This window comes from Gossypium arboreum, chromosome 6, assembly GCF_025698485.1.
Source record: "Gossypium arboreum isolate Shixiya-1 chromosome 6, ASM2569848v2, whole genome shotgun sequence".
Taxonomy (NCBI): Eukaryota; Viridiplantae; Streptophyta; class Magnoliopsida; order Malvales; family Malvaceae; genus Gossypium; species Gossypium arboreum.
Window position 1 is genome coordinate 135,224,916 of NC_069075.1, and position 27,036 is coordinate 135,251,951.

The 27,036-nt window shown below is 36.2% G+C and overlaps 1 protein-coding gene across 1 annotated transcript; it reads left to right on the plus strand.

Moving 5' to 3' along the window:
- The first annotated feature begins 755 nt into the window (after positions 1 to 755).
- Positions 756 to 26,947, plus strand: LOC108485536 (protein TIC236, chloroplastic). The gene is given in 30 exon segments (XM_017789387.2): positions 756 to 1,099; positions 1,206 to 1,797; positions 1,800 to 1,928; positions 1,931 to 3,266; positions 10,013 to 10,211; positions 10,308 to 10,367; positions 11,259 to 11,363; positions 13,021 to 13,161; positions 14,321 to 14,383; positions 14,698 to 14,803; positions 14,806 to 14,927; positions 15,027 to 15,110; positions 15,556 to 15,713; positions 15,834 to 15,987; positions 15,990 to 16,358; positions 19,292 to 19,462; positions 19,564 to 19,623; positions 20,144 to 20,266; positions 20,678 to 20,953; positions 21,233 to 21,298; positions 21,413 to 21,544; positions 22,232 to 22,607; positions 22,610 to 23,058; positions 23,150 to 23,318; positions 23,321 to 23,429; positions 23,691 to 23,947; positions 24,746 to 24,984; positions 25,106 to 25,297; positions 25,905 to 26,177; positions 26,432 to 26,947. Coding segments are annotated over 29 exon segments (6,540 nt in total). The 5' UTR covers positions 756 to 1,099; positions 1,206 to 1,322; the 3' UTR covers positions 26,579 to 26,947.
- Positions 26,948 to 27,036: the final 89 nt, after the last annotated feature.

Genomic DNA, 27,036 nt, shown 5'->3' on the forward strand with positions numbered 1-27,036 from the left:
TGACATGTAAAATATTATGTGAGTTAATTTAAAATAAAAATTTAAAGAAAATTTAATATTGTAAAATAGATGCCTTAAAAATCTTAATTTTGAGGACAAGATTTTATGTGTCATTTAATGATTAAATTCATGGTTTCAATAATGAAAGAACTTGATCGACATATCATCAACAAAAGATGTAATTAGAATGTTTTGGAAATTTGAGGACCATTTTAGAACGAGGGTCATAATTTAGAAATGATTAATGCAATTAACTCAATTTCATTAATTTACTTTATAAAACGAGAAGATAATTAAATTGTAAAATTTAATATATCATTAGTTTACCAAATATTAACTCTTTTCATAAAGGGAATGAAGAAATTGATAATTAGCCCTTTAAATTTTTATTAGTTTTTGAGGCAAAAGTATCATGGAGACCCCTTTAATAGGAGTGAAATTGCATTTTGCCTCTTTTATTAAAAGAATAGGTAAATTATTTCTTATATGTTAGAGTAAAGAGCATACTAATCATTCTAACAAAGAGCACGCTAATCATTCTGTTAAAATTCTATCAACTTTTATTATTAAAAACTAGTATAGCTTTCAAAATAACACATATTGTATTATATAGGCCTCGCTCGATGTATAATAATCAGATTTTAACCATAGAAATTAAAAAGATTAATTTATTTTTAATTTAATATATAAATACTAATTTACGAATTTTTGAATAGAAAAATAAAGTGTAATATGACTGTTAGGACAAAAGGGTAGAATGTATTTTTACTTGGTCACTTGCTGATGGAGGTACAGGTAGGTTGTTTTACAACGACGATAAGGTAAATGAGGTCATTTCGTATGTTTCTGGGTCGCATTTTTGTCAACAAAGGCAATAAACTCCACAAAGTTTTATTCTTGTTATCTCTTCTTTGCTGCCAGTTGCCACGCAAACTAACAAACAAAATATCACATTGAGAATTCGAAAGCAAAGGCAAGCAAGCAACCCATTGCCTTCTCTTCTTCTTCTTCTTTAAAGAAAAAGAGAGAAAAAAAGAAGAAGAAGAAAAGAATTCTAATTAGGAATAACGAAGGCCGCAAGCATTCTCAAGACTTCCAGGTTTCCTTATTTTTCTCTCCCTATAAACCTATAGATTTTAGTTTCTTCTCTTATAAATATATGGGTAAATTCTTTTTTGTTGATTTGTTGAATTTGTAAATTTTAGGGTTATTTTGGAATGTTTGCAAACTTTAAGATTGTTTGAATTGGAAGGGGACTAAGAGCAAGGAGGTTCTTGGTCCCCAAGAGAATGAGTTGAAGAAGACCAAGAAAGTAGAGGAGAATGAGCCTAGAACTCAATTCCCCTTTTCTCGGGATACCTCTGGGAAGCTCTTCAAATGGTAAGATAAGCAACCGGCATTGCCTGGATTTTAGTAGAGGGAAGCTCCTAAAAAGAGCTTTTCGCAAGCGTGTATCTGCGGAGAAACAGAATGATTGGATTGCTCAAGCTATCAGGTTTTCGCATTTTTGTGGGAAAAATATTGAAATGTTTAGGAAAACCATTGGGTTGAGAAATGGGTTTGTTGCCAAAAGTGTTAAGGAGCCTTTTGCTGGGAGTAAAGCTCTAGTGAGGTCTTTGTCGCCGTTGTGGAATGAAGGGTTACTCTTGGTTAGATGCTCTGTTCTTGCTTCTGTTTTGTCTGCTGTGTGTTTATTGGTTTGGTATGGACAGAAGAAAGCTAAAGCTTTTGTGGAAGCAAAGCTTTTACCTTCAGTTTGTTCGGCGCTTAGTGAACATATACAGCGCGAGGTTGATTTCGTAAGGTTAGGAGTGTTTCTCCATTAAGTATCACATTGGAAGCATGCTCCATTGGGCCGCATACTGAAGAGTTTTCTTGTGGTGAGGTTCCCAGTATGAAAATTCATGTTCAGCCTTTTGCAAGTTTGAGGAGGGCAAGATTGTAATAGATGCAGTTTTGTCTCATCCTAGTCTATTGATTGCACAAAAGAAGGATTATACTTGGCTGGGCCTACCTTTTCCAGAAGATGTTCTACAAAGACATTTATCAACTGAAGAAGGGATCGATTATCGTACTAAAAGCAGGAGGATTGCAAGAGAGGAATCTGCCACTCGCTGGGCTAGAGAGAGGGATGATGATGCTAAGAAGGCAGCAGAGATGGGTTACAGTGTTTCTGAGGGAATATCAGATAGATCTGAAGATGATACTGTTAAAGAGATAGGTTCTTCTGCTGAAATAACAAGCTCAAAGTCATTTTCTTGCTTGGATGAGAAGATGCATCAGAGGGATCATCATTGCGTGGACACCAATGTTGATTATGAGACGAAACATGCTGAATTGGAGAAATCATTTGGTGTGAAAATTCCAGGTTCAGGGCTTACGTTGTGGCCAAAAGTTATCAAAGGGTCTAAAGGAAACAAATTCAAGAAAAAGTTTAATGGGAGAGATACTTCCTCTGCTGGTGTTGCTGCCAAGAGACGAATACTTGAGCGCAGTGCATCTGCAGCGGTTGCATATTTTCATCGTATATCCCTAGGGGACTCTTGTGATCATTCAGGGGCATCTGGAAGTTATGATTTATCGGATCTTAATACCCAGTTGTTGAAAAATAAAGATGATTCTATTGCTGAAACTTCTGTTAACATTAATAGTGGTGAAGGAAGTTTACTCGCTTATAACCAGTACGGGAAACAATGTGAAGAGACAGAAAACCAGTCTATTAATGATAATGCAACTCTAGAAAATTTCAGTATCTTACGTGACCCATTTCTTATGACTCTTGAAAGACTTAGCTGTGTTAGGAAAATTGGCAAAAATTCTCCATATGATGGAAATGCTGCAGCAGCTGCTAAAACAATGAATTCTAAAGTATATGGTGAAGATTTGGTTTTTGATGTTGAAAATAGGAATATGGATGAGGATGGGTCCGAGGGTGAAAGGAGTCATGCATCTCCTTTTACTTCCATACTGTCTGATCCCACTCCAGCATACCATTCAGTTACATTTTGGCCTTTAGGCTTGAAATTTAGCTTGCCTTCATTTCCTGCCAACACGGGGGAACGGATTTCCAAATTTTTAGCTGAATCCTTCCAAAAGCTTAAATTTGGTGTGGCTCCAAAGCTTGAAGATATTGTTGCAGAACTTGTTGATGAGGTAGATGTGGCGCAAACTGAAGGCATTGAGAAGATGCTTCCAGTTATTGTGGATTCCGTCCATTTCAAGAGTGGAACACTGATGCTGCTAGCATTTGGTGACAGAGAGCCCAGGTGCAACCTCCCCTTCTACTCTTGATCTTTATGCATGCATGTAAAAACATATTTTAATTTATTTTAATGATTTCTTTCTTATGTATGATTGACTGGCAATACAAGCTTTTATAATAATGCATGGTATTGCATAGGAATTTTTTACTCCCATTCTGATATGGTATGCTAATATAACAAATCTCATTTGGTTTTGAACGAGTTTTAGGAAGAAGAATGATTCTCTCTTATTACTTCTAATCTGAATACAGCCTTTTAAAGAATAGCAGGAAAAATAAAAAAGGAAATAATCTCTAGAAATTAGCCTATCCCTAAAAATTAGTAATTTGATTATGGCTAATAGTACAAGGAAATTCCTAGCACTAATGTAGAAAATCTGCTTAATTTAAGGAATTCCAACACTCCCCCTCAAGCTGGAGTATAGATGTGAATCAAACCCAGCTTGCCCATAATTTCTTCGAACATTTTTCTTGAAATGCAACCCCTTACCAGGAGTCCCTTTTAAGTATCTCAATATCCTGTAGGCAGCTTCCAAATGTTTCTCCCGTTGATATCTCCCCCTGTCTACTTCTTCTCCATCCTTATCAGTTCCTAATTTAAGGTTGGGTTCCATAGGAGTCTTGTCTATGTTCTTTGGAGTTTCTACAGAGTCAACATTAGAAACAAAGGCATTGTAGGATTTAGACAAGTTTCCATAGGATACAAACCGAGAAATGGGATGTTGAGTGCAGCTCCTAGTGCCCTTTCTTACTGCAATTGGAAGATGGATGGAAGATGGAGGTGGTGAAACTTCTTCCTCAGGACAGTCCTCGGGTAAAGATGGCATAGGCACTGCTGTTTCGGTCTCAGGCAGCTGATGTCTCCGAGAGTATACACGAAGTCCCTGAGTTTTTCCTTGTTGTTTTTCAGAATGAGTGGGCTGTTTTTCTTCATTAGTATGATTAATCACCCTTGTTTCTTGTTGCTGAACAGTGGAGATAGGAAAAACAGGTTCCAAAACAGGAATAACAGTGGCTGTAGGATTTTCAGCAGGTTTTGTAGTTGTGGTAGGGCTGACAGGTTCCAAAACAGGAATAACAGTGGCTGTAGGATTTTCAGCAGGTTTTGTAGTGGTGGTAGGGCTAATAGAGTCTTGAGGTATAATGAGAAGATTGCTCAAGGTCTCATCTTCACTAAGTATCTCCCACTGAAGATGAGAGGCTGAAAAATATGGCTCGTTTTCAAGAAAGTAACATCAAGGGACACAAACATCCGGTGTAAGGTTGAGAGTAGCACTTGTACCCTTTTTGTGCGGTGAGTAACCAATAAAGACACAAGTGTGAGCTCTAGGATCAAGTTTAGATCGGTTAGGTTGATGGTTGTGGACAAATGCTTTGCAACCAAATGTTTTGGTTGGGAGATTAGGAACATGAAACAAGGGAAATTTTTTTTGAAAAGTATGTAAAGGTGTTTGAAAGTTTAATACCTTTGATGGGAGTCGGTTTATAAGATAACAAGCAGTGAGGACAGCTTCTCCCCATAAATACTTTGGTACACCCATAGTAAACGTAAGGGCATGAGCCACGGCTACAAGGTGTCTGTTTTTCCTCTCGGAAACCCCGTTTTGTTGAGGGGTGTCAGGACAAGAACTTTGATGTATGATTCCTTGCTCAGAAAGATAAGGACTTAGGATAGAATTAAAGTACTCTCTCCCATTATCAGTTCTAAAGGTGTGAATATTTGAATTGAACTGAGTTCGAATCATTGAATGAAAATTTTTGAAGACTCTAGAGACTTCGGATTTTTCTTTAAGGAGATAGACCCAACAAACTCTAGTGTGGTCATCAATGAAAGTTATGAACCACCTAGCCCCTGTGATGTTTTTTACTCGACTGGCTCCCCATTAGATCGCTGTGAATTAAAGAGAAAGGTTGAGATTGAACATAAGGTTTCAAAGGATAAGGGACACAAGTGTGTTTAGACAGTTGGCAAACTTCACAGTTCAATGAACTAATTTTCTTATATAGAAATAGTAGAGGAAACAATTTCTTCAAGTACATGAAATTCGGGTGTCCTAGTCTACGATGCCATAGCATGATAGAATCGTCTTTTGATGTAGATAAGGCCATCCCTTCTTTTGAACTGTTTTTGTTCCAAACATATAAGCCATCATTAACTTTAGCAGTGCCAATCATCTTCCCCGATTCTTGTTCCTGAACCACACAACCGAAAGCGTAAAATTCAGCAAGTACTTTTTCATCCTTGGTAAGCTTGCTAATTGAGAGTAAATTACGGAAAGATTTGGAACATGTAAAACTTTATCAAGGGAAAAATTTTCAGAAGTCTCATTGTCCCCATTCCACCACCCGTGAGTAAGATCCATCACTATGCGAATCCGAGAGTGATCATGACAAGGTAAATAGGTGTGAAACAAACTTAGATTACCTGTCATGTGGTCGGATGCACCCAGTCTAGTATCCGTGAAGTTGTGATAGGTTCGTGTGTAGTATTTAAAGCAAGACCTTGAATAGCTAGTGACCCACCGGCTGTAGGAGTCCCGAGTAGTTTATGAAGAGCCTCAAGTTGAGTTTTGGTTAGCCTAGCATTCGAGCATCTTCTTGAGTAGTAGATATCATTGCTGCCTTGTTTTCTTTTCTTTTTTTCTTCAGGATAGCCATGGAGTTTGAAGCATTTCTCCTTGGTATGCCCAACCCGATTACAATGGCTACACCATGGCCTTTTGAACCGAATCAATTCCATCTTTGAACCTTTGAGATTGAGGCCTCTTGAAATAAGAGCGAGTTCTCGGAAGGATGATGACCAGCTACGGTCAATGGTTTTAATTCTCTTCGTCTCCCAACATAATAAGACGCCATTTCTCTTCCTCCTTACTTCAAAAATGCTTCTCCTATGGTTGGCGGTGTGGTTACGCTTAGTATTCGCCTCGGACCTCATCAAGATCACGATTTAGTCCCGCTAGGAACTCATAGAGACGTTCTTTGTTAAGATGATCCATGAACTTGGTGTGTTCCAAGCCCTCGCCCCAATCAACTTCATAATACATGTCTAACTCTTGCCATAAGATCTTTAGGTTGTTGTAATATTGAGTGACTTCAAGTGTTCCTTGTCGAATATCTTTCAACTTTAATTTGATCTCGAATACTTGGGAAGTATTTCCAAGATCCGAGTAATTCTCCTTGATTGCATCCCACATTTCTTTGGCGCTTTTGAAAAAAGATACGTTCGCTTATATGACCTTCCATCGAATTTATAAGCCAAGCCATAACCATTGAGTTGTTAAGCTCCCAAGTTGCATAACCGAGTCTGTTGATGCTGGTCGAGGAATTTGTCCATTAATGTACCCAATTTTTCCTCGCCACGAAGAACCATAAGGATGATTGTGACCATTGCAGAAATTTTTCCATCTAATCGATGATTTGTGATTATAAGAGAAGAGTTAAGGTCACCTTGTGGGATTTCTTGACTGTGATTTTGAGTTATTTGTGAGATCTCGGTCTCGGAGAAATTTTCGTGTCACCCATGGGAGTAAGGTTTCTAACAGAGAAAACAGAACAAGAGAAGAGAAGAAAGAGCAGGATCAAATGGATTCACGATGCTCTTGATACCATGAACAAGTTTTAGGAAGAAGAATGATTCTCTTATTACTTCTAATCTGAATACGACCTTTTAAAGAATAGCAGGAAAAATAAAAAGGAAATAATCTCTAGAAATTAGCCTATCCCTAAAAATTAGTAATTTGATTATGGCTAGTAATACAAGGAAATTCGTAGCACTAATGTAGAAAATCTGCTTAATTTAAGGAATTCCAATAGGTTTCTCTTGATATTTGTTTTGGAGGGGGAAAAAAGAGAATCTTATACTTGCATACTAGATGGCATCTTGTATATGATAATATGTGGGAACTAATATGTGCTTTTACCTATATCTCTTTGAGTTTCACCATACTCATTTTTGCTTTAAGGAAGACATGGTTCTTTAAGGTTTTGCTTGTTTAGGTTTTTGCTTGCACATTTTAGAGTTATGCATGTAAAATGTAGTTTTTCTATCATGCGATTTCCATTGGATATCTGAGTTTGGTGTTTGAATGAAGTATTTGAGAAGTTCAAGAAATTGTACTATCGTGAAATCTGTTAAAAACAAGCTATTTCAATTCTGTTTATTCACAAGAAATTACATAAATATTTATACACATATTGAGCCTAACTTAGGAAACTTTATTCTAGGAAACAAACTAACTCTAGGGATGCTGTCCCTAAAAATAGCCTTAAAGTTAGGGATGAAATATTTACAGAATCCTATCAGCTTGCTTACTAGTTTCTGAAACAACTTCCCAGACAATCCTTTAGTAAGTATGTTTGCTAGTTGACCATCAGTGGACACAAATGGAGTGCAAATTAAGCCATTATCCAGTTTTTCCTTTATAAAATGTCTGTCAACCTCAACGTGCTTCGTACGATCATGTTGAACTGGATTATGTGCAATATTAATAGCAGACTTATTATCACAATACAATTTCATTGGACCTTCCCACTTGATCTTCAAATCTTCCAAAATAATTTTTAGCCATAATAACTCACAAATTCCAAGAGCCATCACCCTAAATTCAGCTTCTGCACTAGATCTAGCCACAACATTCTGTTTTTTACTCCTCCAAGTCACAAGATTGCCTCCTAGGAAAGTGCAATAGCCCGAGGTTGATCTTCTATCAACCATAGACCCTGCATAATTTGCATCAGTATAGGCTTGAAGGGTTAAATTCTCTCCTTTTTTAAATAGGATTCCTTTGCGTGGCGTGCCTTTAAGTACTGTAGAATCTGATATACAGCTCTAAGATGTGATTCTTTGGGGTTGTGCATAAACTAACTTACAACACCGACTGCATAGGCAATATCCGGTCTGGTATGAGACAAGTAAATGAGCTTCCCCACAAGTCTTTGATATGAACTTTTATCAACTGCTGCATCTTCTAGTGCATCTCCAAGTCTGTGGTTCACCTCTATGGGTGTCTCTGCTGGTTTACATCCCAACTTGCCTGTCTCTGTCAACAAATCAACTATGTATTTTTGCTGAGATATGAAGATTCCTTCCCAAGAGTCTGCCACTTCAATACCGAGGAAATATTTTAACTTACCGAGCTCTTTGACTTCAAATTCTTTTACTAGGCATTTCTTTAAATTCTCTATTCCTTCCAGATCATCACCAGTCACTATAATGTCATCTACATAGACTAATAAAGCAGTCACTCCCCCTGAAGATGAGTGTTTTACAAACAGAGTGTGATCTCCTTGACTCTGTTTATACCCCAACTTGAGCATTACTTTGGTAAATCTTCCAAACCAAGCCCTCGGGGACTGTTTAGTCCGTACAAAGCCTTTTTTAGTCTGCAAACTACCTGTCCTGTATTTGGACCGAATCCTAGTGGAACATCCATATAAACTTCCTCCTCAAGATCACCATGTAAAAAGGCGTTTTTGATGTCAAATTGCTGTAATTTCAAGCCTCGGTTGGCGGCTAGTGACAACAACACTCTCACAGTGTACATTTTTGCAACAGGGACAAATGTCTCAAGGTAGTCTATTCCATACATTTGAGTGTACCCTTTAGCAACCAATCTTGCTTTATACCTTTCCAAGCAACCATCTGACTTATATTTCACTGCATACACCCAGTGAAATCCCACTGGTTTCTTTCCTCTCGGTAATTTCACTAAGTCCCATGTCTTATTTTTTTCAAGAGCTTCCATTTCAACCTTCATGTCATTTTTCCAATTCTCATCTTCTAATGCCTCGGATACTGTTTTGGGAATGGAGATAGAATTTAGGCTAGTAAGAAAGGCTTTGTGGTTATGGGACAAATTTTTGTAAAACATGAATAAGTACAAGGGATGTTTTGTACAGGCTCTAGTCCCTTTTCTAATAGCAATGGGAAAATCATCTAAATTTTCAGTAGTTTCAGTATTAGTATTCAAAGTAGGTTCAGCAATTACCTCAGGTTGTATAGGAGAAGAAGATGATTGAACTTGCACCGGTGCCTTTTTCCTTGAGTAAACCAGTAAAGGACGAGTAGTGTCCTAAATTCCTCTTTGTGATTTGGGTGTATTAGGTTCTGTTTCAGGTTGCATAGGGCCATAGTTTCGAGTCGGGCAGGTTGGTTAGCAAGCAAGGACTGAGTGGGAGTGTTTGGTTGCTGGACAGGAGCTGGAATGTCAAGAAGAAAGAATTTTTTGTCCTTATCTTCTGTGAATAAGATCTCCCCCTGAAGATAAGGACGAGTAAAGAAATTCTCTTGTTCTGTGACTAAGAGGTAAGAAAACTACTGAAATTGATGTTAATGGTATTGCCTAAAGTTGAAGGCATCTGTGGTTGAGGAAAGATAGGACTAGAGAGAGCTGTACTATCTTCTAGTGTTTGTCTCTTTCAGAAGTACTTAACTAATTCAGTTGCATTTTGAAATTTGGCCATTGGAGGCTTAATCTAAAGCATGTAATTCATTCCCTCACGCTCAGTATTCAGATCTAAAATGCCGACAAATTTACCAAATTCATTGTCTTGGTTTATGAAATGAAGTATTCAACACATTTTAAAAAGTGAAATCACTCTTGAAGTACAATCCTCCTTGACATAATCCATACACACTTATTCTATCTAACTTTTGTCTAATGATGTGTTTGCCATGTCTGGAGAAAAGTTTATGAACAAGAGATGGCTTATATTAGTTCTATATATTAAAATGTTTGATATTGTTTGTAGAGAGATGGAGAATGTCTATGGATATGTGAAATTCCAAAACCATTATGGCCTTGTGCACGTACAACTCTGTGGTAACTGTAAAACTTGGAGATCAGATTTGGTGTCTGACGATGGTGGCTGGTTGTCTACTGATGTTTTCATTGATAACTTAGATCAGAAATGGCATGCAAATTTAAATATTTCCAACCTCTTTGTTCCGGTAAGGTATAAAAAGAATGTGATGATTAACTTTTCTGTCTGCATTTGATCCAGCATGAATCTGATGTCTATGTTTTCCCTGTTATCTTTTCTACAGCTTTTTGAAAGAATTTTAGAAATTCCAGCCACATGGCTTAAAGGAAGAGCCACTGGTGAGGTGCTTTTCTGACTTCACTTTGTTTTTTTTCCTGCAATTGTGTTTTTTTTTCATTATATACAATAAATATCGTGTTGTGATTTTTTAGAAGCAATATGGATAACCAAGTTATTTTATACGCATTCCAGTACCATGTTCAAAGTTGCTTTTACTATTCCATTATGATATTTATGATCTCTTTTACTCCTTTTCAATTGACTTCTCTTTACTTCTTAAATTTCATTGCTGACTTCAATGGAAGTTGCTGAGTGAATTTCATGCTTTACTTCCCATTGCATGATCAATGAAGGGGGATAGATTTCATAGGATCATTACACTTCATTAGCAGGTTGCTCCAACTCTCATTTTTCATGAAGTATCCATATCTGACACATATCAGACCATGGCTATGGCTCTAAAGACATTCCAAATACATGAATAACTTAGAAAAATAGCACATATAAGTGTCGGAAATATGCTTGTATTTGACACCCTGATACTTTCCCCCAAGTCCGAATTACACAGCAGTAGTTTGTAGAATGGTTGATATTTATGAGAGTTTAGCACTATGAGTATGATTTGTGTCCATCCCCCCTTGCCATTGGAGGGACAATTTTTCATGAATTGTCACCTAGAAACATATCAAATGGCAATGGGTGACGTTGTTTTAGGCCTTACAGCTTTTATTTTTCCCCTTAATAAGTAGAAAAGGTTCTACCAATTTTGACTGTTTTCTTATAAAAGGGAAAAGGAATATGATACTTATACTAGAAGTATTGATTGGTTGATATCTATATCCTTGTCAATTTTGTTTATTGGAAGGACTATATTCTGCAAGAACCGAAAATCCTACTTACAGTCTAAAGTGATGAATGATTGATCTATATACCGGTCAACCTTGTTTATTGGCAGGTTCACTTGTGCATGTCAAGGGGGGAGACATTTCCTAATCTTCATGGACAGCTTGATGTGACAGGGTTGGCCTTCCAGATATACGATGCTCCATCATGGTTTTCTGTATGTCCTTGTTTCTTTTTCTCTATACCACTTCCCTGCTTCTATATCCTTCGAGATATTTCTTGTAGCACTTCATCAGAATCAGCAATATATAGTCGTAGCAAGTACTCCAAAATGGTTATTTTTTTTGCTGGGTAGTATGTACGAGGTGTGAAGCTCATTTTGCATATCTTGTTGCCTGGTTTTTAATTTACCATGTTCTGTGTACTTAATGCCGATAAGATGTATGAAGAGTTTTTGATAATTTATGGCCAGCACATGCAATTGAAATGAGCACGAAAAAAACATTATTCTCTCTGTAGCAGGTTCTAGGTCTGAAAGTCATTTTCTATGTAGTTTGTTGCATGGTTAATGATTGTCTCTGTTTTATACAGTTTATCACTCTATCTGCAAATAATGCATGGGTACTCTTCTTTCTTTTTCCTGTTTTTTTGTTGTTATGTTCCAGTAGTCTTGAATGCTTTAGTTATTTTATAGGTGCTAATGGTACATTCCAGTCTTTTAAGATTATGACATGTACTAATTTTTATCTTCATGGGGGAATTATAATTCAATCAACCTAATATGAATAGAGTTGGTAAGATTTCAGTGTTTGCAGTTAGTATGAATTGAAGAGTGGCATAAGATAAGAGAAGCTGGTTCATGTATTCCTTTTTGTAGATTTTCAGAAGCTGAAGTGGGTGCAGTTGTTGGGAAATGATTTCCTCAAGAGTCAGTTTTTTATTTCTTTCTATAGGAGCTGCCCCCATTTTGATGGCAATGCCTATTAGGAAATTCATCATAACTTTGCTGTCTCTATGCCACATCATTATTTATCTTTCCTTTTTTTCTTTCCACAATTGTTGGCAAAAATTGCTCAACTGTTTAGCTTAGATTGCCCACTCCTTCTTTTCAGATGCATTACTATTTTTCTCAAATTTTAGCAATCAGTTCTATTGCAAGACTAAACTCCATTTGGCTTGGGTCTTGATGTTTAATATGGGAATTGCAAATGTTCTTACAGATGTCTTTGCCTTTGTTATTGCATCAATTTGAAATTACTTTTCTGGTCTGGGTGGTGTCATGAGGATATCATTTTCTTAAACGTTTGCTGTTTCTCTTTTCCTGATGTCATTAGGTTATGTTTTCTCTGCAGCAATTGAGATCTAAACATTTGAGAAAGATGGTTTTAGCAAAAAAATGAACTTGAACTTTGCACCTAAAAATTGATCCAGCTGAAGGAAGAACATTGACTGGATGAAAATCAAGTAAACCTTGGCTTGATTTCTGTTAATAAAAACAGCAAAAGTGAGAGATGATTGCTTAGAAAGGAAAATTTTATGGCTCTGCATGAAACTTAATAGTATTCATATACTTGATTTTTTTATATTAAGGTTTTCTTTTCCAAGTTGTATATATTGATGTTGTCTGTGAACATCACACTAATCTTGCATGTCCACTTTTAGTTTTGGTAATATTCTCATCTTTCTTGACATTTGAGACTGGAAAAAGTAGTCTAAGGTTTACTCCTCTGCCTTTTCATTTGATTATTTTATGTTCATGAATGCTTTGCACTTGCATTGATACATTTAAATCAGTTAAACTTGAGCATTAGGTTAAGGACCTAATCTTGTATGCGCTCTGAAGTTATTGATCTATCCATTTTTTTTCTTTGCAGGATATTTCAGCAAGTTTATGTTTCCGGGGTCAGAGAATATTCCTTCATAATACACGTGGCTGGTTTGGTGATGTTCCTTTAGAAGCTTCTGGAGATTTTGGCATCCACCCTGAGGAAGGAGAATTCCATCTAATGTGTCAGGTATTTACTTGAGCATATTCTGGCCAGGCTTTACTTGATGACATGGTTTCTGAATTAAACTGTGTTATTATACCAGAAGAACTCTTTTTTCAGAATTCAGAAAAAAAGTGATGCTGCTATAGGTGCTAAAGTAAATCTGGATTTTAAAGTTATTCAATAGGACTATTGGAGGTTTTTCATGCAATTGAAAGAGGGATAATCCCTATTGATAGTTCGATGGTCGATTAAGTTCTTTTCTTTGTAGCTTGAGCAGTTGAATACATGATTTCTTCGTATTGGTCTAGTTTGAGGTTTGTTAAGGCCTTTTATTTAGGTTAGGCTTCCAACTTCATCAATTTGCTTCATTTTGGATGCCTAAATTAGTATGAGAGCCCAAGATGTTTATTGTCAATTTATTATTTGTGACTTACAGCATTTTTACTCCTCCTTGTCAAGAAGTAGGCTTGTTCTATTTGTTTTAGTTGTTAATATTGTGCCTACATGCTGTTGGGTGTTTTGAGCAGTGCCATCACATATCAGTTACATTTTGGGATTGCTGTAGTGTGATATTCAGGTTGGACTATTTTGTCTATTGCCAATCGATTTTGTGTTTCATGTTTAACATGGTCTTCATGTTTCCAAAAAGAAAAAAAGAAAATTTCTCTCATGTTGTGTTTCTTTCTTCTTTCATTTTCTCTTAGTTGTAATCATATTGAAGATTATTCTTCAAAATTTTCATTGTTCTCTTTGGTTGATAAGAAGGTTGCTATCTCTTATATTATAACCACCAGCTTCAATCTGTTTTAGTGCTAGGTTTCAAAAGGAATGTGTGAAGTTAGATGCATATTTGAAGATGAGCTGTAACTTCGGTGATCACTTCAAAGTTGCTGTCATAGTAGCAACTTTGTCCGTATATTTTGCATTTTATGGAGTCTGTAACTGTGTCCACAGATGGAAGTGTTTGATTATTGCTTAAATTTAAATGCATGTATTTATAACATGCATTTCATGATATTCACGTCTGAACTTACTGTGAAGAAATAAAAGAAGTCATGGCTTGTAATCTTCTGCATTCTCTTTGAGCTTGAAGTGGCAGCATTGCTGTGATCCTTTTATCTGGCACATGCAGTGTTTTATTTTCCCCCAATTTTCTAATTGTGTCACCGTTACTCATTTCCAGGTTCCATGTGTCGAAGTAAATGCCCTGATGAAAACCTTCAAAATGAAGCCTTTGTTGTTTCCGGTACGCATATCATGTATTTTTATCATCCTCAGTGTTACCATCTCAATGTCTGCTACCATGGTTAATTGTTTAGGATGACATATTTTTATTTCTTAGGACTTCTCTGCTCTCATGAAGTGATGCCTCTACTGTTATTATTATTGTGATCAGTGCAGGATGACATTGTCATTTTCCACTTCAATCAGCATTAATTAGTGCAGGATATTTTAATACACTCTAGGTTCATCTTTATATCTTTCCACTTCTTGAGGAATTTAGTATGGTTACATCATCTCTTAATTTTCTTTCATATCTGCTTTCTATCTTCATTGCAGTTGGCTGGTTTTGTGACTGCGGTGTTCAACTGTCAAGGTCCACTGGATGCCCCTATTTTTGTGGGGAGTGGAATGGTGTCTAGAAAGATATCTTACTCTGTTTCTGATGTCCCTCATCCTCTGCATCTGAAGCAATGTTGAAAAATAAGGAGGCTGGTGCAGTGGCAGCATTTGACCGTGTTCCATTTTCATATCTGTCTGCTAATTTTACCTTTAACACAGACAACTGTGTACGTTGTCTTCAATAGAAAATCATGTGTATTAAGATGAACTTGTTTTTGAACATAAGTGCAGTGGCAAGCTCTTTGAAAATGTGTCATATGTGATAGGTTGCTGACTTGTATGGAATTAGAGCTAGTCTTGTGGATGGTGGGGAAATTCGAGGAGCAGGAAATGCTTGGGTTTGTCCTGAGGTATGCTAGTACCCCATTTCCTGCTTAATTAGCTTGTCTGACAGACAACTTAATGTCCTTGGAATATCGTCTTATTCTATCACTTTCTTCTGGTGTCATGTTGACCATCTGCTTCGTTCCTTCTTTCTTGATCTGTTTGTTGGCTATGATATTGGAATTGCGGCACTTGGTTGACTATTTTTATACATTGATCTGTTATTTTCTAGACTAACAAGGTTGCTTCTTCTATAATGATATTATTTACTTGTGCACAATTGTTTGTGATTTATTTCATGCTGGGTGGTTGGCTTTTTTTTTTTTCTTTTCTTTCTTATCTTTTGTCCTCCCTAAACTAGTTGGTGAAGTGGAAATACGGTAAATCATATGTTTCTTTGTCCCACGATTCCTGGTATATGCAAAAGTTATTTCTTCTGCCATTCTGATGTATGGTACTGGCATGCCACAGGGTGAGGAAGATGACACAGCAATGGATGTAAATTTCTCAGGAAATTTGTCCTTTGACAAGATTATGCAACGATATATACCAGGTTATCTTCATCTTATGCCACTCAAATTAGGAGATTTAAGTGGAGAGACAAAACTTTCTGGATCACTTTTGAAACCGTAAGCTGATGATCTTCTTGGATGAGGACCACTTGGTTTTATTTCTCAAATTTCTGCTTGTTTCTACTTTGGTGCTGCTTACACTTTAAGTTGGTTAATCGACATTCCTTTTGAACATAGGAGGTTTGATATCAAGTGGACTGCACCAAAAGCTGAAGGATCATTTAGTGATGCTCGGGGAGATATAATGATTGCACCTGATTGTATCACTGTTAATTCTTCATCTGCTGCCTTTGATTTGTTTACAAAAGTTCAAACTTCATACCCTGAGGAATTCTGGCTAAACAAAAGGAGTGCAGTGAGAATATCACCGTGCCATTTACTGTTGAAGGAGTGGAGTTGGACTTACGTATGCGTGGTTTTGAGTTTTTCAACCTGGTCTCCTCATATACTTTTGATTCTCCAAGGCCTACTCATTTGAAAGCAACAGGAAAAATAAAATTTCACGGAAAGGTTCTGAAGCCTTCTATTATAAGCGATGAAGCTGTTTGTCCTGAGGCTGAGGGGGAATCTGAGAAAATGATGGATAAAATAAGCAAAAAGAGTCTTGTTGGTGACTTGTCGGTCTCAGGTCTCAGACTGAATCAGTTAATGCTGGCACCTCAGTTGATTGGGCAGTTGAGCATCTCTCAAGACTCTGTCAAGGTATTGTGTACAAACTTTCTCCGCTAAGCAAGATACCTATTAAAGCTTTTCTTGCATTAAAATTTAGGGCATCTTAGAATGCTAAAAGTTTTGGTGTACATGAGAGGGCTATGAGATACTGCTAAGAGGCAAGATGAAACTGTAGCATGCTCTATTAATGTGGCTGGAGTAATTACTTTACTACAATATAGGCAATATAATATAGAGTCTTGAAATTTTTTTGTTCTTTCATTGCGTCAAGAGGAGGGAAAGGAAAAAGAAGTCATGGGTTCAAACTGTGAAAGGATGTAGCTTTTACTGAGGATGTTTAGGATAAGGACCTAAATAGAGTGATGGCCTGGCATTGCCTTTAACCCGTATAGCCTATACGACAAAGCGAGGAAGGTTTAAGTTGTTTTTGTCGCTTACAGGTGTCTATTGTTGACTGGTGATATGACCTCTCTACAACACTAATTGTAATCTGATCAGATGGTGAAGAAGTTTGCTAACCTTTCTTAATAATTCTTCTAGCAGAAGTTTTAGACTTAAAACTGAGATTAATGGCCTGTTTAGAAACTTGAGTTTGAGTAAGAAAAAAGGATTTGGAGTTACGAATCCAGTTTTTTGTTTGGATATTAAATAAAAACAATTGAATTTGGATTTGGTAAATTCAACATTAATTTTAGATAGTTTAAATCTAGAATTTGAAATTCCTTTTGAAACTAAGTATTTACAAAGTCTACCACATTTCCTTATTTTCTTTAGCTCTACGTGATGATAATCAACCTTTCTTGGTTATGAAAAACACAATTATATAATAATATAAATTATCTCTCAGTTCAGTTATTTAGTTTATTTGTGTTGCCATCATATTATTTTTAATGTTATAATTGAATTCAAGATATTATGTACTTATATAAAATTACGTTTGTAATTAATTTGTTTTATATAGATTTTGACTCGTTTATGCATTTGGGTCGTGTTCAACTTTTTATTGTGCCATGTTTAATTATTTTCTTATATTGGTATCATATAATTATATTATACTAGAAAATATCAAAGTCTAATTGAAAATATTCAGGTATCATGTCACGTGTCACTGTGTTTGTATTTTTTGTGATTGTTATTTAGGCAATACATATTTATATAAAATTTTAATAATTTGTTTATGTCAATTTTGACATGTTGACCTATTCATGTTGTGTTAATGTTATTTTTCGCTTGTCATCGTACTTTAATTATTGACTGAGTTGAACATATTATTAATTGTCATATTTTAATTATTAACTGTTGAGTTTAACATGCTATTAATTAAATACAAAGCCAAAAGTTGCATTTAGATCCAAAACCAAATCATGAACTTGAATTTGAAAGTTTATATTCATCCAGATAAAGAACTTTAGATCCATAAATTTGAAATCTAAAATTTTGATATTCAAATCCAAATTTAAGTTTTCAAATTCAACTTCAAGCAAGTTTGGAATGGTTGCTTCCTCAGTTTAACCTTTTAAAATGTTGCATTGAAGAGGTGCCAGTCCTGAAAATGTTACAGAAAAATATATATCATAGCAAAGTTGGATATATGTAATTTGCCCATTACTTCTCTTTTACAGTTGTTTTTGTAGATTCCAGGTGTCTACTATTGACTGGGTTATGACTTATAATGCATCAATGAGTGTTATCTTAAGATGGTGATGAAGTTTGCTAGCCTTTTCTTGTAATTTGTCATTCAGTTCTGAATTGGTAAATCTTTTAGACTTAAACTGAAGAAAGAAGAAAAAAAAGAAAACTACTTTGAAATGGTTGCCTCCTTGTTCTAATGTGATAATTACATGGCAATTTGAGAATTTATGGGGTTAGTCTAGAAACAAATGCATCCTTCCTAGTTACATTATGCATGCAAGAGTTGTGTTGGAAGTTTTTCCGACTAACATAGAATAAAAATGTATTTTGTAGGCATTTGGCCCATAGAATGTTTCTTTCCTATTTAAAGTTTTTTCATGACTCCATTTTACGAAGGGAGTATTTTAGCAACTATATTTCTATAGGTCTTTACCTTTTTAATTCTTAAATAGTAAATTGGATTTAGTTCGCTTTTTTGTGGATATTTGAAGCATATATAACCAATGAAATGGGAAATAACATGTACTTCAATGCTATGAATAAGATCGCTGCTACCCGGTTTATAAAAGGGAAATAACACCTATTTCATCAAAATTAGATAGTGTGATGAGGTAAAAAAATTATATGATGAATAACTTTTCAATGCAAGTTTAATTGACTACAGATGTAGTCATTCTCAATACTTGTGGCTAACTTAATAAAACTATTTTTTTGTTATTTTTCTGTTTCATTCATTCTGCCTTTTTATTTACTATTATTGGAGCTTGTCCTTGTTATCAGTATATGTCAACTAATTAAATACCTGTTTCCGTTGAGATGATGACATCTTAGTGTATCTATTTGATACGAAAACCTCTATCTTGTGTTTGTGTACTATATCGTGATCTTTATTGGTCTTACAGTGTATAATTTTGAATTTTAAGTTTTGAAAAGATAAGAATGCATCACAAAAGTGTATATGCCAGTTAGTAATTTATGTCTTTATCATCAAGAGCCTTTATTAGAAATATGGACTTAGCCCAGTCACCCACCTGCAGGTGGATTCGCGCAAAGCTGGGTTTTGATCCCTAGTTCTTGCAAATTGTCCTTTCCTAGCATCCCATTGGCCATTGGCCCTTGGCCTCCTTTCTACCCAAAAAATGACCTTAGGGCTGTTTATGTTGGGCTGAGTAAAATACAAGTAAACATTTCCTTTCAGGATGTCAAGTATTTCATTGTCAAATACAGTATCTGTGGTGGAGGTCCATAGTTTATTCTTATTGTGTACACATATATTGCCAATTCTTTCTCACTTATTTACAGCAAAATTTTTATTCACCCTGGTTGTGCAGTTAGATGCCATAGGTAGGCCAGATGAAAGTCTTGCAATTGAGGTTGTGCAGCCTTTACAATCTGGCTCTGAGGAGAACTTGCAAAATGGAAAACTATTCTCCTTTTCTCTTCAGAAGGGGCAACTGAAAGCTAATATTTGTTTACGCCCACTTCATTCTGCTACTTTTGAGGTATATTAAAATCTTTCCAGTTTAGTTTATAATGTTAGAATCAGTAAGTGCTAAAGGTCAAATGAACTTGAAACGTTCTTGCCATGCGTCTGTTGTTGCAGATACGCCACTTGCCACTTGATGAATTGGAGCTTGCTTCACTTCGTGGAACAATACAGCGGGTAAGCTTTTATGTGGGTCTTCATGTCAGCAAAGAAAGCTAATATAGAGATTACAGCTGAATTGAAATTATAGGAATTTTCTTTATGGAGAGAGCAAAAGCGAATACACTCAGTTTGTTAATTTGGCTAGAAAGAATCCAAAAGTAAATTCTATTTGGATAATAATAGCATTTTTAAGCTTGAAGGTAGTAATGTATCTCCTTTTCTGTTCTTCTCTTTCCTCTTTCAATATTTGAGAATAGAGAAGAGGAAAAAGGGAGGGGGCCAGGGGGTTGTTTTCTGTACATTATACCTTCTAAAATTTCTAGAATCTAAAGAAATTTTTACCATCTTTTGTGGTGCTTGTATTGATGTTTTAAGCTGTTGCTAATCTCCATCTCAAACATTTTGTTCCGAGTGAAGTTAGATGGGAGCTTTCTCTAGTTTGATGATGACTATCAACTAATCATTTAATATATCAGTTGCTAGTGGTAATTTGAACTGGAAATAGTTAGTTAATCATTCTTTGTTCGACTTTCAGGCTGAAATCCAGCTTAATTTCCAGAAAAGAAGAGGTCATGGTGTTCTATCAGTTCTTCGGCCTAAATTTAGCGGTGTGCTTGGTGAAGCCCTAGACGTGGCTGCTAGATGGAGCGGTGATGTTGTTAGTATTTGAAGCTACTATTCCTTTGATATGTCAATTTTTTCTGGTTATTTTATCGGGTCATCTCACATGAAATTTCTGTGACTTACATATATGTGTGTGTGTGTATTATTTTTGTTTGTGAATAGGTTTGAAATTCTTTCAACCAAGTTCAATTTTAAGTTGTCTTTTTTACTAGTAGTGGTTTTTAGGCGATTATATTATATATCCAGTTCAGTATAAAATAAAGTTGGTTGTTTATCTTACTGATCTTGTAATTTGGAATTTTCTTTTTTGCAACATTGATTTCTATTATTGCATGCTAAAGATTTTACAAATCTTTAAGGACACCATTCTTAATTTCCTGCATTGCAACATATAGACACTGCAAACTATGATACTGATGGTACTCGCTGACATGAACTTTTGCAGATTACACTTGAGAAAACTGTTTTAGAGCAAATTAGTAGCCGGTATGAGCTTCAAGGTGAATATGTATTGCCCGGCAGCCGGGATAGAAACTTTTCTGAAATGGGAATGGATGGTTTGTTTAAAAGAGCAATGACAGGACATCTTGGTAGTGTCATATCTTCTATGGGAAGGTGGAGAATGAGACTTGAAGTTCCCAGAGCTGAGGTTGCTGAGATGCTTCCACTTGCTAGACTCTTGTCTCGAAGTATAGATCCTGCTGTCCGTTCTAGATCAAAGGTTGTTTTGGGGTTTATTTATTAATGGATTTTTTTCAATTTTCTCAAGGCAGCTCAGATTGCAGGAAGCATTTTGGTAGTTGCATAACAGAGATTTTATTCTTATGAACTGTGCCCACTTCATCCTAACCAATTTCTTCAAAATGAAAAATAAGAGTACAGATGGTTTTAAACATATTTAGAATTCTCCATAGTTGTTTCTTATTTGCATTTGGAGATCTCTCCCGATTATGTATTCCTTTCATTTAAAAATCTTCATGTTTCTTGATACTGTGTGCAGGATCTTTTCATTCAAAGTTTGCAGTCGGTGGGAGTATATACTGAGAGTCTTCAGCATTTGCTTGAGGTACTTGGTCAATACCTGATTCTAGTAACTTCTATGACATGAACTGCATGTAGAACACACCAAAATTCAGTTCTTGTACTTTTCTACACTTTTGACAGCTCTTTGAATTTTTAGGTAATACGGGGTCATTATACTGCATCAAATGAAGTTGTTCTTGAAGACATAAATCTACCAGGTTTAGCTGAACTTAAGGGCTGCTGGCATGGTTCTCTTGATGCAAGTGGGGGAGGCAACGGAGATACTATGGTGTGCATAACGTGAATAAGTTTCTGAAATTTTTGTTTTTCAAATACGAAATATTATAGCTACTGGTAAGGCCAGCATATAATCATGTGATTGACTTGCAAAAATTGTTGTGTGAAATAATGAGGTCAGGATTTCTTCTTGTGAAGCTTAATGAAACTGGATCTTTGATGCATATTGTTAAGTGGGATAAGTATTTGGTCTTCTGTGGTCTTATTTAAAGTTGGGCCCCTCCACCTATTACCATGTGGTTTTAGGTTGGATACTTAACACATCTATAGTACTTCAAATGGGAAAAGCCAAGTTTATATTTGTCCATGATCATTCACAAAAATTTGGATTTACAGCCTGTTTATAACTATATCTTAGGAATTATAAAATATGAATATTGCTGGTGTATTTGTTAAGGTTGTGCAAAAACTCCTAAAACAACATGCAGGCTGTCAATCTCAAGCACAAAATTATATCCATTTTTTGTGAATCATGATCTCAAGCACAAGGCTCCTATGGGGGACCTCTTTCTCTCGGTTTTTTGAACCCAAACTTAATATATGGAATCTTAAATTTTTTGTTTAATTTGCATTTTTTGGAAGAAATGATTGCCATTTATCATTTGCAGCAACTTTTTGGAACTTGTTTCCATGCAGTATATTTCCTTTGACATTATTGGTTCTTGTAAATATTTTTCAGGCAGAATTTGACTTGCATGGGGAGGAATGGGAGTGGGGAAGTTATAACACTCAACGTGTAGTGGCAGTGGGTGCATTCAGTAACGACGATGGTTTGCGTCTTGAGAAAATTTTTATCCAAAAGGATGATGCAACAATCCATGCTGATGGAACTTTGCTGGGGCCAAAAACCAATCTTCATTTTGCTGTTCTAAATTTTCCTGTTAGTCTAGTTCCTACCATAGTGCAGATTATTGAATCATCTGCCACTGAAGCTGTTCATTCTTTGCGACAATTGCTGGCCCCGATTAAGGGTATATTATACACAGAAGGAGACCTCAGAGGAAGTCTTGCAAAACCAGAATGTGATGTACAAGTAAGGCTCTTGGATGGTACCATTGGGGCATTGATCTTGGGCGTGCTGAAGTTGTTGCTTCCCTGACCTCAAGTAGCCGCTTTCTGTTCAATGCCAAATTTGAACCGATCATCCAAAATGGCCATGTACACGTACAGGGAAGTGTTCCTGTTACTTTTGTCCAAAATAGCGTCTCTGAGGAAGAAATAGAAATAGAAACAGAACGTAGCGAGGAAACTTTTGTCCCTGGCTGGGTGAAAGAAAGGAGTAAGGAGTCAACTGATAAAACTAGTGAGAAGAAAACCTTCCGAGAGAGAACAGAAGAAGGTTGGGATGCTCAGTTAGCTGAAAGCCTTAAGGGTTTAAACTGGAACATCTTAGATGTAGGAGAAGTTAGAATTGATGCTGATATAAAGGATGGGGGCATGATGTTGTTGACAGCATTATCTCCTTATGCAAATTGGCTTAGTGGCAATGCTGATGTCATGCTTCAGGTGGGTTAACTAAAGGTAAAGAATTTGCATAACATTTGACCAAGTGTAATTTAGTAGTAACTTTCAATTGTTTTCTCATCTTTTAAAACAGGTTAGAGGCACTGTTGAACAACCTGTGCTTGATGGATCTGCATCATTCCATAGGGCATCTATATCCTCACCTGTACTCAGACAACCACTTACAAACATTGGTGGCACTGTACATGTGAAATCAAATAAATTATGCATAGCTTTATTGGAAAGCAGAGTAAGCAGAAGAGGAAGCTGTTTCTAAAAGGGAATTTGCCCCTTAGAACAAGTGAAGCATCCCTGGGTGATAAAATTGACATGAAATGTGAAGTTCTCGAAGTACGGGCAAAGAACATTCTGAGGTGAACATGATTTATGATGCATAATATAATGACTTTGTTCCTAAATGCTGGTTCTTGTGTTTATTGTGAGTGTTGATGAAAGGGAGTAGTTGCAGTGCTATGCCCCCCAGCTGCCATCTGGCATTTGCCCCTACTCTCCCTTTAGATCCATATACAGAACAGATCTTCTTCCTCCCGCCCTCTTGCTTCCTGTTAGCTGTCTATTTGTATTGATTTCTTTCACATGTTGATTGTGGAAAACTGAAATCTTGCTGAAATCAGTGGCCAGGTTGACACCCAGTTGCAGATAACTGGTTCCATACTGCAGCCAACCATCTCAGGCAATATTAAGTTGAGCCATGGAGAGGCATATTTACCGCATGATAAGGGTAGTGGAGCTGCACCTTTGAATAGGCTGGCATCAAATCAGTCCAGGCTTCTGGGTAGCGGTGTCAACAAAGCAGTTGCTTCTAGATATGTCTCACGGTTTTTCGGTTCTGAACCTGCTTCTTCAAGGACCAAACTCCCACAACCCTCTGGTAGTATATGCCATTCAATGCTTTCAATTCTGATGCCTTTTTCTTTTTTTCTAGCGGTCACCGAATACAGCAATAGAAATCAAGACTACTCTTTTATATGGTTTTAGAATTTTGAAAATTTCAGTAGAAAATATTTCTTTTTCAATAACTGAATAAGACTCCAAGGAAACATTTTTATGCGCTATTCAATACCCATTACTTGTGGGTTTATCAATCTAGTTAAACACAAACAAGTCTCTAAATTAGAAAAGAAAATTGGAGGGCTTTGCCTTAAGGTAGGCTCTTAGATAACTTGAAGAGGTTCAAGGGCAAAACCTCTGACAGAGGATTTTCTTCTTGTGTTTCAATACTTTGAAGCCTCTAATGGGTTACAAATACAAGTAATAAGCTACTTTGATGCAACAAGAAGTGGAAGAAGGAAAAAAAAAAAAGTGAAAGATCTATTGGTAATTTAAGAATTTATGGCATCAGGTTAAATTTTGTTTTAGAAAATTATGGATATGGATATGCCTGGTCTATTGATGTCTAAACCTTTGATTTGCTATTTTTAAATGCTATTTAACTTAAAACTTATATTTAAATTTTGTTCTTATTTTCTGCACAAAGTAGGTGATACTGACAGGATGAAGCTTCTTATTAAAAAGAATAATAACTATTGTCAATCTCCTGAAATGAAGAATACGGATTTACCATCAGTTCTATGAACATGCAGAATCCTGTCTATTGTTGTATAATTAATTTGTCTGTATTATTTGTTTCTGATCATCCAAGTGAAATAATTATTATTTCTTTTTTCAGTTAAATCAGCTGGAGTTGAGAAGGAGATGGAGCTAGTGAACATTAAACCAAGTGTTGATGTACGCCTTAGTGATTTGAAACTTGTTTTAGGACCTGAATTAAGGATAGTTTATCCTTTGATTCTTAACTTCGCTGTTAGTGGGGAACTTGAACTGAATGGCTTGGCTCATCCAAAGTGGATAAAACCGAAGGGCACTTTAACATTTGAGAATGGTGATGTGAATCTTGTTGCAACTCAAGTGAGTCCTATGTATTTCTATGTCACTCTTGTTTAAGCTTCTTTCCTTGTGCTCAAATTTGTTTCTGGTGTACTTTTCTTTTATTGCATTTAATATGCTGAGATTGACTTCTCCAAATCAGGTAAGGCTTAAGCGGGAACATCTCAATATAGCAAAATTTGAACCGGAGTATGGTCTAGATCCAATGCTGGACTTGGCTTTGGTTGGATCAGAATGGCAATTCAGGATTCAAAGTCGAGCCAGCAATTGGCAGGACAAATTGGTGGTCACTTCAACACGTTCTGTGGAGCAGGATGTTCTCTCACCCACTGAGGTAACTACTAATTAATAAACTATGTTTGATGATGCATCATTTTTCTGTTCCCACTGGGTTCTGAAATGATCTATTCGGTCGTACATGAGCTGTAAGCATTTGTCCCACTTCCTTCTAGCAATGTGCCAAAGGTAGAATGACACAATTCAATGTCCCCTGAAAGTAGATTATAACCTCTTGTACTAGGGTTGCATCCTATGGTGTTATTAAATGATTTATTATTCGTAAACAATGATGAGGTTTTCTGGTTTCATTCTTTCTAAATTGACTGTGTAAGGAAGGATAAAGTTGTCAAACATCATTCTTTCCTACATCGTGGAAATTTGCTTGAGATGTAATGGCAAAGTTGAACCTATCTACTAGTTTGTTTTGTGTACCTTCATTCATATTCAATGCATGTCGCCGATCTCCATGCCACGTGTGATATTTCGTTCTGGTTTTATGTTTATCTAACAAGGCATCCAATGAGGCAAGGCATTTATAAGTTTAACAAGGATATGTGAATATTGCCCTAGGTTTTGACGTAGTTTATCCCCTTGTTTGTAGTTGCCAAATTCAGATCTCATGGACTATAGTGGGTTGTTTTGAATTTTGCCATCTTGTACAGGCTGCTAGAGTGTTTGAGAGTCAATTGGCTGAGTCCATATTGGAAGGTGATGGCCAACTTGCATTTAAAAAGCTTGCGACTGCAACACTTGAAACGCTAATGCCAAGAATCGAAGGGAAGGGAGAGTTTGGTCAGGCCAGGTGGAGGCTAGTGTATGCCCCACAAATCCCTAGTTTGCTATCTGTTGATCCCACGGCTGATCCTCTCAAATCTTTAGCCAGTAATATATCCTTTGGAACAGAAGTTGAAGTCCAGTTTGGGAAACGTTTGCAGGTAAATCTAAATTCTATCCATTCTTTTTTTTTCTCTGATCAATATTTCGCTTCATGTAAGCAGCTCTTCCTTCACGCAAATGAATTAATATATAGAATACCAAAGTAGGGAAAAGAAAAACCAAAATTGTAAACAGTTTTTGTTGGGTGCTTTGATTGTGCACTAATCATCTGAACGTGGCTCAATAAGCTTCTATACAATTTTCAGTCAATGTTGAACTTTGTTCTTATGGTGCTTTTATCCCTCTCTCCTAGGCCTCTATAGTTAGGCAGCTGAAAGAATCAGAGATGGCTATGCAATGGACCTTGATTTACAAGCTTACAAGTCGTCTGCGAGTTCTACTACAATCTGCACCTTCCAAACGTCTTCTTTTTGAGTATTCTGCTACCTCGCAAGATTAATCTGCTATCAGTTATTTGTTTTAGGGCAAACCTGCTACCTGCCATTTTCAGGGCTTTGCACAGGTAAAAGTGCCACAGTGATGCTTATCTTTCAAGTAAAACGAAGGGTAAGAGAGGTCTAGGGAAGGGGTAGTAGTTTTTGAAAATGCAAAGGTAGGTTTAGTTTCGTATTTCATTCTTTGCTCAAAATCAAGAGCTTGTTTATATTTGAATCACCTTCATCTTTGTACAGATGTAAAATTCAACAAAATGATATAGTTTCAAGAGTAGAAATATAGTATTGCTCAATCTTTAGCCTTTTCAACTAAGTGTATCAAATGTAAGGAGTGATTTCATGAACTAATAAAATTAGATTTCTTGGCTTTCCAATTTGCAAGTTTGTAACATCTATTCTCATTTGGATAAAGCAAAGATTTGAGCTTGTTAAAGTTTTCCATTTGATTCAAAAGAATCCAAAT